A 14,230-nucleotide genomic window follows, 5' to 3' on the forward strand; every position below is an offset into this window, starting at 1 on the left:
CCTTCCTTCTTTCCTTCCTTTCTTTTTCTTTCTCTCTCTCTCTTTCTTTCTTTCTTTCTTTCTTTCTTTCTTTCTTTCTTTCTTCTCTCTCTCCCTCTCCATCCCTCCCTCCCTTCTGGCCCTCCCTCCCTCCCCCCTTCCTTTCTTCCTTCCTTCCTTCCTTCCTTCCTTCCTCCTCTTCCCTCTTTCTCTTCCTTTCCATGTTACTGGGATTTAATTTCAGAACTAGGCAGGTACTCTACCCCTTGAGTCCTGCCTCCAATTCTTGGGACAGTGTCTACTTGTGCCTCTCAGGCTAGCTTTGAACCTCATGATCTTCCTGAGTGCTGGGATTATAGTGTGTACCACTACATCCAGCTTCAGCCCAGTAGTTTCTATTGTTGTTGTAAAGGTTAACATATGCAAGAGCTGTGCAGGACTTGGTATAATCTGTGTTATGTAGAGTAGATCCTAACCACACAAATGTATACCTTTCTCTGCTTCTGAGTTTACACTCAGCCATTCTTCCTTAGCTGATGTGGTAGCTCTCTCCTTCCTATCTTAGGCTTTTTTTCAGACTTTATATTAACATGCAGTTTCTCAGTCTCCTAGTCATTTGCTTGAGGTTTGCTGGAGTCATCGTTATTAAAGATGTCATCCACCATCTTCCCAGCTTGAATTTATTGAGCAGAAACAGGCCCTAATAATAGCTTTAGTGTTGTCCTAGGTGGAGAACTTGTACATAAATTACCTTATTGGATTGCCCCAAGCTTGGGAACAATTTAGCAACCCTATTAAAGGTTAGGAAACTGAGATTGGGATAAGCAAGGGGTCTCCTATTTATTCACCTTGACCCTCTCAAAACTTGCTGTAGGTTCTTTAGTGACCAGGGGCACCGGAGGAACAGGGCCCCTGTAGGACATTCCATTAATTCTCCAAGTGGATCTGGTCCACTGGTGTTGGCTATCTTTTAACATGTGTGCGTGTGTTTGATACCATGCTTCCGGGTTAGTTAGTAAATGCCTTCCCCATCTTCATTCTGTTCAGTAGGCAGGAGACCTTCCCAACAGGTCTGTGCCTCCTTCTACAAACTGCCAATTGCTGCTTCAGGACAGTCATTTCCAGACCTGAAGCTCTAATTTTCAGCATGCAGCCAGACTGTTCTATCAGTTGTATGAAGTGGTTGTGGGTAGTCTGTAATTACTTTGGTCCTGTCTTTTTAATACCTTGAAAGTGATAATCTTCTTGGTTCGTAGGAGTGAACCTAGCTATGTAAAAAGCTGTTTTTTTTTTTTTAACAGATGATGTGTAGGGCCACCTTAGAAAATCGATAGAGACTAGGTAGCTCTTCTATATTTTCTGGATGAGTGGGCTATTTTCCTTTTAATTCTGTTTCAGTTCATTTCAGGGTAGCATCCAGGAAAGAGCAGAGTGTAAGCCATCACTCAGACCACAGGTTGACCTGACAGGTCTGTATCCTAGACTCTGAGCACTTGTGTCTCCTGAATTTAGCCTTGGTTACATACAAAGATACGCAAAGAAGTCTCATGGGAAAGACACTACATAGGATTTTTGTCATGTACCAGCCAGTCTTTCACCATGAAAGACTTAAAAAAAAATTAAATAGGAAGAACGTTTTATTTTGCAGTATGGTTGGGACCAAACTTAGGGTCTTGTGTGTGGCTAACAAATATTCTGCCAATGACCTACACTCCCAGCCCAAGAACATTTTAATTAATTAATTAAATTTTATCATGCTGGTACAAGGGTTCCAACCAGGGCCTTATATTCTCACTTAACTTTTTTCTGTTCAAGGCTGACCCTCTACCACTTGAGCCATCTCTCTCTCTCTCTCTCTCTCTCTCTCTCTCTCTCTCTCTCTCTCTCTTTCTCTCTTCTCCTCCTCCTCCTTCTCCTTCTTCTTCTGCCAGTCCTGGGTTTAAACTCAGGGCCTGAGCTTCTCTATGTTCAAGGCTAGCATTCTACCATTTGAGCCACAACACCACTCTTGGCTTTTTCTGTTTATATGGTACTGAGGAATCGAACCCAGGACTTCATGCATGCTAGGCAATCACTCTACCACTAAGCCACATTCCCAGCCAGAGCCACATCGCCACTTTTGGCTTTCCCCTCAGTAACTGGAGATAAGAATCTCATAGACTTTTATTCCCAGGTTAGCTTTGAACTGTAATCCTTAGATCTCAGCCTCCTGAGTACCACTGGCACCCAATCTAAGAATGTTTAAAAGTATCAGTTTCTGTGATTCATCTTGGACTCCAACTCCAACTGACCATGTAGCTCTAACTTACATTCTGTGAAGAACATTCCAATCTACACACCATGTTGTTTTTAGGATGGTGCTCTTTTAAAACTATTTATGGTATGGATTTGGAAGGAAATAACATTTTATTATTTTGTCTCTATCAATTGTTTTAATCACAGAAACTTTAACTAAGGTGGAAAAAGAATTTAAAAATAGTGGATAGATAACCTGTTTAGGTAGCCACAAGGAATGACAAAATATAAAATATGGGTATATACACACATATGCACACACAAAACACAGTAGAGGATTTTAAGATCTGCTATTAAAAATACATTGGAACTGGGAATGTGGCTTAGTGGTAGAGTGCTTGCCTAGCATGCATGAAGCCCTGGGTTTGAGTCCTCAGTAGCACATAAACAGATAAAGACGGAAGCGGTGCTGTGGCTCAAGATGTAGAGTGCTACCTTGAGCAGAAGACGCTCAGGACAGTGCCTAGGCTCTGAGTTCAAGCCCCAGGACTGGCCAAAAAACAAAAAAACCAAAAACATTGGAGGAAGTGGTGCTGTGGCTCAAATGGTAGAGCACTACCCTTGAGCTGAAGAGCTCAGGAATAGCACCCAGGCCCAGAGTTAAAGCACCATGACTGACTAAAAAAAGCAAAACAAAACAAAAATTGGACTTTTAGCTGAGTGCTAGTGGCTCATGCTACTAAAAGAAGCTGAAATCTGAAGATCTCCATTCAAAAGCCAACCCAGGCAAACAAATCTGAAAGACTCATCATCACTCAAGCAGCAAAAAGCTGCCAGCCTTGAACAAAAAAGCTAAGCCAGATTCTGAGGTTCTGAGTTTAAGTCTAAGACTGGCACACACACAAAAATAATTTAAAAATGAGTCCACCATATTTTAAATGATATTTGAGATTTTATAAAAGTGATCAGCATGCAATTAAAGCCGTGATTTATTTACAAAATGACTGTGCAGTGCTATTTGTGGCCAGGAACATGTTCATTCACACAGTGAAGTTTGTTGAGCACCATGTTTTAGAAACCACCCTAAGCATGATAGTAATATTAAGGTTCTGCTTTCCTGCAGCTACTGTTGATCCAAACTCTACTTAAAAAAAAAAACTTTTTTAGTGCTGATCTTTTGCTCTACCACTTGTGCCACTGCTTTACTTCAGGCATTTTGCTAGTTAATTGGAGACAAGAGTCTCATGGAATCTTCTGCCTGAGCTGGCTTCAAACTCCAATCCTCAGATCTCAGCCTCCTGAGTAGGTAGGATTACAGGAGCAAGCTATCAGTAACCCCACTGTATACCATCTTTAACAATAAAAATGTCTATTAGTTTGAGTTCCAGTATAATTGGATGTTGATGAGGGAAGCCAAGAATTGTTCAAAGCAGAAAAAAACACAAAGCTTAATTTTTAATGAACAGAATTCAGAATCTATCTTTCCATGAGTTCTTTGAAAATAGGAAATCCCTTGACCCATCCCAATTTGTTCCCAACCATTAAATTGAACAATGACATTCAGATTCTCAAGCAGCCCATTTAAATCAGTGTGTTGATGTGTGATCACATACTACAGGGTAGGGATATACCACCAACCAGGCCCTGAGTTCAAGCCCCAGGACTGGCTTATAGATGGCAGTTGGTGGTATATCCAATCTATGTCTTTTTTTTTGGGGGGGGGGGTCCGGTTGTGGGGCCTGGGCGCTGTCCCTCAGCTCTTCAGCTCAAGGCTAGCGCTCTACCACTTGAGCCACAGCGCCACTTCTGGCTTTTTTCTTTTTGTTTATATGGTACTGAGGAATCAAACCCAGGGCCTCATGCATGCAAGGCAAGCACGCTACCACTGAGCCACCTTCCCAGCCCTATCCAATCTATTTCTAATGAAGCATTACACCTAATTTTTTTGGGGGGAAGGTTGCCCATACTGGGGCATTGTCCTTTAGCTTTTTTTCCTCAAGGCTGGTTCGCTACCACTTGAGCCACATCTCCACTTCTGGTTTTTGCTTGTTAGTTGAAATAAGAGTGTCGTGGGGCTAGGAATGTGGCTTAGTGGTAGAATACTTGCCTAGCACAATGAAGCCCTGGGTTAGATTCCTCAGAACCACATAAACAGAAAAGGTTGGAAGTGGAGCTGTGGCTCCAGTGGTAGAGTGTTAGCCTTGAGCACAGAGAGACTCAGGGACAGAGCCCAGGCTCTGAGTTCATGCCCCAAGACTAGCAAAAAAAAAAAAAAAAAAAAAGAGTGTCATCGATTTTTCTGCCTGGGCTGGCTTTGGACTGTGATCCTCAGGGCCCAGCCTTCTGAGTAGCTAGGATTATAAGAGTTAGACATGGACTCCTGGCCTAAGTCAAAAATATTGAAGTGAAGTCATATGCTACCATAAGCTATCATAAAGAACTTCTGATTTGTCTCATTTGAGAGGCTGTAATACCTTGCATACCACATACCACAATTAATACAGTGGGCTGCCTTTCAAGCATAGTGGTAATTCTCATAACCAAGGTGTCATCTTTTATATTAAGATAGAAGATCTAATGATACATTACTTACATATCACAATCTGAGCCTTTGAAATAGGAATAATGTATAAAAGTTTCTAGAACATCTTGTGATTAAAAGAATCTATTTTAAAGTTTTCCTTAAAAAAAATACAACAGAGTTTAAAGCATTAGGTCCATTGTTACAGATTACAACTTTCAAAGCAAATAAAAGAAACATCAATTCTCTAGATTTGCATGGGAGAAACTTGGTGAAGGGAGCTCAAAGGAGGCACTTGAACTTTCTCAGCATCCTCTTTAGTACCAAAGCCTTTCTCTCTTAGAGAAAGCGGGGAAGTGGGGAAGGAGGCAGAGAGAACAAAGGCTAAGGTCTTAAAATGTGCAAGTATCTTACAGGAATAACCCCCACCAGCACAGGGGGTTGGTGGAACTAACTTGAGTAGAGACTAATATAGGCTTAGAATGAGGCCTTTGTTTTGGAGTTTTGTGGAAGGGAGCCCCATGGAGACATCTGGCGATTCATGTGAGGTCCTCGGGACTTCAAAATGGTTGCATTTAAGATGAGAATCTTTGTCTTGGGAAATGCTGGTGACTGAGCTCTGACAGCCAGGCCCGAGTTCCCTCATCTTTTCATGTGATCTTTTAGCCAAGAGCCTGGCAAAACATTTAGACTGGCCTTCTGGACTTTCCTGAACAATATCTAATGAACAAATAACACAATTCTGTGATATTTAGCAGAATGCAAATTCCTGACACTGAAATCATGAATATAGTAAACACAGTCTTTTCTGTGGGTCTGGAGATAAAGCAATCCACCGTATTGGGACATGGCCAGGCATTACATTTCACCAGACGTTGCATAAAGAAGCCATTGTACATGACGTAGAAGACGTACATGAAGACAGCTTCAAAAATGACCCGGAAGAAGACACTACTCGTATAGGTCCACCACAGGGACCCTTCGATGCGGACCTTCTGGGTTTTGATCTCTTCAATGTCCTTATATTCATTCTTTATCTCTCCCTTTATAAACTTCCTTTTCTTCTCGTGTCTCCGGTAAGCCACATGCATGGCCACCAGAAGTGCTGGCGTGGACACGAAGATCAGCTGCAGGGCCCACAGTCGGATATGAGAGATGGGAAAGTGATGGTCGTAGCAGACATTTTTGCAGCCAGGCTGGAGGGTATTGCAGATAAAATCGGCTTGCTCATCTCCCCACACTTCCTTTGCGGCTACTACAAGGATCATGATACGAAAAATGAAGAGGACCGTGAGCCAGATCTTCCCAATACTGGTGGAGTGCTTATTGACACCCCCTAGGATGGTCTGTAGCGCGCCCCAATCCATTCTACCTTCTGAGCGGTGGACACTGAAAAAGACAAACGAACATAACATAGGAATCATTGGTCTAGACAGAAGTTGGGGAATTTCTCTGGGTCTAGGTGAATAAGTACTCTTAAACCTCTTCCTGAGCAAACACTGATACAACTCCTTGAAATAGCAAAAAATAAAACCAATTTAACTTACTACCCAAACTACCTGTGTATTCTAATAAAGATTAGCTTGATCACCTGTGTCTTACACCCAATCTTTGCGTGTGTGTGTGTGCATGCGTGTGTATGTGTGTGTGTGTGTGTGTGTGTGTGTGTGTACCTGTGCTTGGGCTTAAACTCAGGGCTTCTGTGCTCTTGCTTTGCTTTTTCTGCTCAAGGCTGGTGCTCTACCAGTAGTGTCATACCTCCACTCTGGCTTTTTGGTGGCTAACTGGAGATAAGAGTCTCATGGACTTTTCTGCCCAAGCTGGCTTCAAACTGGGATCCTCAGATTTAGATCCTGAGTAGCTAGGATTACAAATGTGAGCCACTGGCTCATGGCTAGTCCACCTAATCTTAAGGACATAAGAAAAATGTAGGGTTCAGGGGTGCACCGTAGCAAAATTCTTGTTAACTTAAAAGCATGAATAGTCTCTCTCTCTCTCTCTGTTTTTTTTTTTTTTTTTGCCAGTCCTAGGGACTGAACTCAGGGCCTGGGCACTGTTCCTGAGCTTCTTTTTGCTCAAGGCTAGTACTCTACCACTTTGAGGCACAGCACCACTTCTGGCTTTTTCTCTTTATGTGGTACTGAGGAACTGAATCCAGGGCTTCATGCATGCTAGGCAAGCACTCTACCACTATGCTACATTCCCAGCCCATGAATGAGTCTTGATCAAAGTCACTGAGTCCTCTTGGTTTTTCCCAACTCCTCTTGGTTTTACTCAGTTACAGCCCAGTATAAAACAAATTTTACACTGTTGTTGGGACTGCCATAAGAAACCAAGCTCCAGGTAATATAATTTGTAACAATGTTGTATCAAGTCTCTAGGCAGAAACTCTTAAGATCTCAATTAATTTTTAAAATATAATTTTATTGTTATTCAATTAATTTTATAATATCCTGGGACTTGAACTCAGGACCTCCTGCCCTTGTTTGGCTTTCTTGCTCAAGGCTGGCACTTTACTACTTGAGTTACACCTCCACTTCCCTATTTTTGGAAATAAAGGTCTCATGAACTTTTCTGTCTTCTAACAGGGATCCTTAGCTCTCAGCCTCCTGAGTAGCTAGGATCACAGGCATGAGCCACCGCCACCCAACTTTTTTTCTTCCTTCCTTCCTTCCTTCCTTCCTTCCTTCCTTCCTTCCTTCCTTCCTTCTTTCTTTTCTTTTTTCCTTCCTTCCTTCCTTTCTTTTTTTTTTTTTTTGAGGGCTTCAAATTCACAACCTTCCTGTCTTGTCTCCAGAATGCTGGGATTACAGGCTGAGAATATAGCTGTGAAATGGTTATTGCCAATGGTTACATGAGTTTGACTCATGTTTCCTTCCCCTGTATGAAAGTTGCAGACTGGACCTACCATTTTCCTGTGGAGGAAGGTCATGGGGTTTTATATGTGAGTTTGAAGTTTGAAGTGGTGTGTTTTTTATTGACTAGTCAGCATTTACAGTATCTGTTGTAAGTGCTGTAATTGAGAATTATTATTGTAGTCTATGGTTTTAACTTAGAAGCATTTTTTTGTTGTTGGTGGGGGTGGTGGTGATTATGGGGCTTGAATTTAGGGCCATGTGTTGTCCTTAAGTGGTAGGCTAGAGCTCTACTTCTGGTTTTCTGGTGGTTAATTGGAGATAAGAGTCTCATGGACTTTCCTGCCTTGGTTGGCTTTGAATCAAGACCCTCAGACCTCAGTCTCCAGAGTAGCTAGGATTCTAGGCGTATAAGCCTAGAATCTAGGCAATAAGCCTTTAAAAAAAAAAAAAAAGACACACTGAAGCTTAGCTACTCAGGAGGCTGAGAATGGAGGACTGTGGTTCAAAGGCAGTCCAAGGAGAAAAGCCTGTGAGCCTCTTATCTCCAGTTAATGAGCAAAAAACCAGAAGTGGAGGTGTGGCTTAAGTGGTAGAGTGTCAAAAAGCCAAGTGGGAGCTTGAGGCCCTGAGTTCAAATTCAAGATGGGAAAAAGAAAAGAGGCAAATTATTTTTTAAAAAAATGACAAATTCTGCCCAGTGGTTCCCAGTTACTGGCGCAATGAAGCACCTTCATGGTTGTGGCTCAGAACCAACACTGACTGAACAAGTCACAAAGTCCTTATTTGAAGTGGGTGTAGGGAAGCCTGGGGAAGATCTTCCATGAGCCAGTGGCCTTCTGTTTCATGCCAGGGTTTGAACTGTCCTCACTGATTCATAGCTATACCAGTCTGTCACAATCAGCCCCTCTTCTAAACAAGACCCGCCCTCTCCAAGTACTGATGAGTCACCTGCTACGCACCCCTTCCAAGCTGTAATGGATCCTCTTTCTCTTACTTAAAGCATCCTGCTCTTCTCCTTTTAGGCAAGTTGTATCCTGTTTGCCACTGGACTCCTGAGCAGGCTTGGGACTGAGGTCTTTCATTACCTATAGTGGCTCTGAAGGGGTGAGCCAAACCCACTCAATGCCACCTTGGGGAGAGGAGGCATAAAAGCCATGTGCAGGGAAGTTAAGTCAAACTTCCTTCCCTTAGCCCTATTCAGCTTGAAAACTCAAACCACCACTGGAATAAACAGTGGTTTAGCAGGTTCAGCCTTGACCCATTTAAATCCAGACTATCCTGGAGGCCCTTAGGGGAACTGGTTGTCCTGAGAAAGGTCTCCAATTCTAGTACTGTCCCCAACAGTAAAGCCCTGGAAAACAACAGCATTCAGACTTTTAACGCAACCATCTAATGGAATCAAACCTTTTCCTTCTTCTTGGGCATTTACAAAGTGGAAAAGTTACTGAAAGTTGGAGGAAGGGTGAAGCTATACCTCTCTGGCCTTCTCTAAGTCATCCAACACAGTTTCTCAGCTGGGTGCTGGTGGCTCATCTGTAATCCTAGCAGCTCAGGAAGCTGATATCTGAGGATCACTCATGGTTGAAAGCCATTCCAGGGCAAATAAATCAAAGAGACTCTTCTCTCCAATGAACCAATAAAACAGCTGGAAGTGGAGAGTGGCTCAAGTGGTAGAGTACCAACCATGAGTGAAACAGCCAAACCAGAACAGAAGGTCCTGAGTTCAAGACCCAGTACCAACACATAAAAAACAACCATAACAATCAAAAACAGGTTCTCACACTCTTCCACAGACTAGCGCAATTACCACCAATTGAAAAAAAAATACAGTTTCAAGTAAGCCCTCTATGGCTGTTTTTTAATCTTTAATTTTTATCTTTTAGTTTTCATATACTTATTGTAATTTTGAATCTGGGTCTTCTGTGTTTTCCAGGCTGGCTTTATACTCTGGGGCTCAAGCAATTCTCTTGTCTCAGCCTCCAGAGTGGCGAGGGCTCCAGAAGATGCCCTGTGTACAACTACCTGTTTTCAAAGTCTTCACAGAAGAAAGTAAATTAAAATTTGGTGTCTCAATGGGACAGGGTAATGGACTAGACAAGCGATTTGACCCCTACCTGCCTAGGGGTCACCTGTAATTGCTTGAAACATGGTCACCAGGTGATTGAAGAGCTGGCTGTTTAGGAAAGGCGCTGGCGAATCACCCCACTCCGGAAAATGAGAAGGATTCTCCATAACCCTTACTTACCCACCCCTTAGCGAACTGGGGGGCCACTTCCAGAAGCTGTCCCCCCCACATAACCCTCCACCTTTATCACAAAAGCCTGAAACCTTGCCTGACTTTAGCAACATGGTTTCAAAACGGAGTCCTGAGGGTAAATGGGCGTATTGCTCTCCCACCACCCAAGGTCCTTCCAGAAAGATTCCAGCTCATCTTCTGAAGTGCAGCTTCTTAGGGAAGGTGGAAAATGTGCTCGGGAATCGCGCTGTTTCCCACCCCCTCCCAGGACCCTCCCCGCTCCCCGGCCTCCAGCGAGGAGCCCGGAGGGGCTGATGCAATTGTCCCGGGGAACTCGTTTCTCTGCGGGGCAACACCTGCAAGCAAGTGTCCGGCGCGCGCGCGCACCAGCTTTCCTTCCAGCTGGAAGTCAACTCTTTTCAAAGTGCCCAGGGAAAAGCAAAACAACCCAGATCTTGGCCCCGATGGAAGCGAGCCGGCCTCCCCTCCGCCCCCGGCACCACCTAGGTCGGCCACCCAAGTGAGTTCAGGTAATCGCAGCACCCCCGCCCCCGGCAGAAGCAGCGCGAGGAGGTAAAGGTCGCGTTCCTCCCCGGGACGCTTCTGCTCAACCAGCGAAACCGTTTCCTTTCTAAACTTTTGGTTAATTTAAAACTTTTTTGGTGGCAGCAGATAAAGCATCGAGGTGACTGCGGGAGAATTTTCCCGAAAAGAATAGAGGCGCCAGGCGCGCCGGCCGGCCGAACCCCGTTTGTTTCTCCAGCCCGCGCGTGCGCGCACCCCCATTTCCAGTTCAGGGGTTGTGCCTCCACGTCCCTGGCCCAGCGCTCCGTGTGAATTCCAGGGCCCAAAGACGCGCTCTCCTTCGCAATCCGCGCTGGCCGCCGGGACCCCTCGTCTAGCCCAGGGGGAGTGTCGGGCGGGTGGGGTGGGGGGTGCGTTCTTTGGGACCGTGCGGCCGGGCACCCAGCGTCTGATCGTTCCTCCCCACTCGAGTCTCCCAGCCTCGGTCGCTTCGGTGACGCGATCGGGCGATGGACGTACCGCGGGGACCTAGGCGCACGGACTGGGGGGCTCACCTGCGTCAGGAGGGCGTGCACGGCGGGGCTGGGTGGTTGGCGAGGGGTCTCGGGCGGCGGCTCCGGGCGCTGGCACTGCGCTGGGGCTGAGGCCCGGGCTGGGGCTAGTGCGGGCTGGAGCGCCGCCGACTGGCCTGCGATTCCGGGACAGCGGAGCGCGCCGGGCGCTGCGGGTCGTCCACACCTGTGTGGGCCAGCGGCGCCTTTTAACCGCACCCCGCAGCCCGCCTCCCCTCCCCCGAGCGATTGAGAAAGTCACCGCGGGGCGGCTCCCCAGCGCCGCGGGCGGGGCGCCCGGCCTCCCCAGCCCGCCGAGCCTCGGGCCTCGAACCTCCCAAGTCCCCAGAGGCGCCCCCCCCCTCCGGAACGCCCCGTCCCCTGGGCGGCCACGGGGCGGAGGCCGCCAGAGCTTGGGAGGACACTCGGCCCGAGGCTCCAGGTGCTTGGCTTTTGGAGGAGGGGGTAGCATGGAGGATTTCGTGATTTCGACTGCTTTCTGCGCCTGGCTGTGATAGTCCGAACAGAATGGGCGCGCAGGCGTTCCCAGGACGGGAGTTGGGTGCAGGCGGTAGAATTCAGTGGCCCGCGAGGCTCTCCCCAAAGCGCCCCAAGGCGCAGGGCCGCTGGACTCCAGTTTAGGAATGGCAGGGCGAGGAAGGGGGCGACACTAGTGATGGCAGCGTCCCCCCACCTCCCCTACCCCTGCTTCTATCTCATTGTTTTCTCCATTGATCTCCGTACCAGGGTGCCCAGGGCTACGGAGTGTGGAGGTGACACTTGTCAAAGGTGGCAGCCGCGTCTCCACCTGTCCTCGACTTGGACGGCCATCTGCGGGCCCTGCTCCTCCCGGGCCCGGCCTGCCTCCTTCCTTAGTGGGGAATCGCCACGTTACTTTTTGGGGCATGTGGGAGGGTGGTGTCCAGAGGATTCAGAAAGGAAAGAGTATGGATGGCGGTCCCCGTGGTGTCCCCACAAGGGGAGACCCTGATGGGGGTGGAGGGCTCAGGAGGCGACCCGGGGCACGCGCGCCTGGCACAGCTCAGTCCCTGCTCCGCGGAGCTGGTGGTCGGGTTATGAGATCTCCGAGTTTTCTGAGTTGAGTATTTTGCTATCTCGAGGTGCTAGTGATGGGAAGTGGATCTTCACAGGGCAATGGATGAGGAATGAACATGTCAAGAGCAAGCCGTGTTTGGGGACGTGGTGTCCAGGCGCGCCCCACTCTCCTTAGGGAAGTCAGTGGGAACGTGCGGGCCGTGTGTGGGAGCTAGGGCTTTCTCCCTCGGGCCGGTGGGTTTTAGGTGAATGAAGGATAGTGATTCATCCTGACCAAGCAGTTCTGGCCTTCCTTCATGAAATGACTTTTTTTATAATCACTAAGGCGAAGACACTGGCTTTTCCTGGCGAAGCTGGTGTTCACTGCCGTGGGCCAACTTCTATTGCATGAAGGGACGCGAGTTCTTCCCCTCATCTCCCAGCTCAAGTGTCTATTCCCAAGGAGACAGAGTCCCCCGGAGCTGGCCCTTGGGGACCGAGGTGCTGACTCAGCTTGGGAGAAGTTAGCAGGCAGGAGCTGGGAGGGGTAGAGACAACTCCCTGGCCTGTGCACTCTGCGTGGAGGTGAGTGGTCACTTGGAGGTGAGGGCAGCGGGCCTGTGAACTCCGCCTGAAGTTTTCCAGAGGCTTTGCTGTTCAGGAGCCTGTTGGCATTTTGGTTGGGTTCGATGAGGATTCTCGAACCACTGTGATTTGCTAATTGGTCAAGCTAGTTTGAAGATTGAAAATTGACTCACTTCCCCCCACCCCCCCATGGGGGAAAAACATACCCCAAGTTTTAGTGCCTGTGTTGTGACTACAAGTTCATCTCCGCTTTGCTGATCTCTCTGGCTTGGTGCTACAGGTTTGATCATGATTGTGTGTTTTGAGTTAATTCTCACAGCCCTTAAAAAAATTTTATAATTAGAACTAGTACAGCTCTTAATTCATGTAATTCAGCATTTGATTTTATTTTGTCTCAAGGGCTTTCTATTGCTTTTCTCCTGTGTTGGTGTTTTCTTTCCAGTTACACTGGGAGGCATCTCTATCCTAGAAATTAATCAGTTAATTGATTAAATAAATTTGTATCCTCCAGAGTAGGGCAAGGTTTGGTTATTTAAAATGAACTGTAGGGTCTGGAGATTTGGCTTAATGGTAGAGTGCTTGTCTAGCATGCTTAATGCCCTGGGTTCAATAAAAAGAAATGAGACTAAAAAAATAAAATAATCTCCAAATGAGCATAGATGTGTATACCCGATTAGCAGGGCACACCACAAAATTAATGTTAAGTAATAAATCCTGCTTTAAAAAGAAATCATTTTATAACCTGCATAGATAGACACCTACATATTTGGTTAAAAAAGATTCATTTGGTATATATAAGCATGGGAAATAATCCGTAATTTTCTTTTCTTTCTTTCTTTTTTTCACCTTCTAATATATTGGCCTTATAGAAGCTCAGCCTTCTTTGACATCCCAGATTCCCAGAATCACAGTGACAAGACAGACTGAGCTTCAGACATAGTTGGAGCTTGAGTTGTAGCTGATGTGCTTACTTTGTCTTATTAATCTGTAGGGACTAACCACAAAGTGAATAGTTCTTGGTTCAGCTCTATTAAACAAAACAAAACAAAATAACCAAACAGGAGAGGCAAGAGGAGGGACTGGCCTGACACTATTGATGATTACCCAATAAGAGCCTGACAACCACACCTCATCATGTCAAAGTATCAGAAATAGGAGTGATCACTATTTGTACGTGTATGGTTAGCACGAAGGAGGTACTTCCCAGGTGATTGCGTTGAACTGAACTTTCAATGCCAACGCTGATGTGATGCACTTGGAAGGTTAGAAAGTGAAAATGTTAATGTTTCAAGCCATTTGATATTTTAATTGGACAGTTGCTTTAAACTTCATCCAAAAAGAAAGAGCCGGCAAGAAATCAGTGCAAGAGCAATGGTATTTCTTAACATTTTGATAAATGATTGTCAGCTGCCTATTGGGGGAGCCTCTCAAATTTCCCTGGGGGAGACTTCTCTGAATACACCTTAAAATGTCTCAGTAACATTTCTGACTCACAAATCACAGGGAGATGACATTGTAAGACCAGAAGAGACTTGTGGACACGAAGTTGCTGTACTATTACTTGGCAGTTTTAGGGCAAGTAGGATTCATTGAATGTCTCAAGAACCATTAATTATTGGGCTACAACCTCTTTTCTCCATTATGATGTTGAAATATCAATCATACAGTTGGCAAAAAAGGGAAAATCTAGCCCTTCCCAAAATAG

General features: G+C 46.0%; 1 protein-coding gene across 1 annotated transcript; it reads right to left on the reverse strand.

Moving 5' to 3' along the window:
* Positions 1–3,651: 3,651 nt before the first annotated feature.
* Positions 3,652–11,112, reverse strand: Gjb2 (gap junction protein beta 2). The gene is made up of 2 exons (XM_070003164.1): positions 10,909–11,112; positions 3,652–6,124 (listed from the first exon to the last, which is right to left on the reverse strand). The coding sequence occupies exon 2, from the start codon at positions 6,100–6,102 to the stop codon at positions 5,422–5,424; it is 681 nt and encodes a 226-aa protein (XP_069859265.1). The 5' UTR covers positions 6,103–6,124; positions 10,909–11,112; the 3' UTR covers positions 3,652–5,421.
* Between the last annotated feature and the right edge of the window lie 3,118 nt (positions 11,113–14,230).

This window comes from Dipodomys merriami, unplaced genomic scaffold (assembly GCF_024711535.1).
Source record: "Dipodomys merriami isolate MVZ:Mamm:240054 unplaced genomic scaffold, mDipMer1.0.p SCAF_6, whole genome shotgun sequence".
Lineage (NCBI taxonomy): Eukaryota > Metazoa > Chordata > Mammalia > Rodentia > Heteromyidae > Dipodomys > Dipodomys merriami.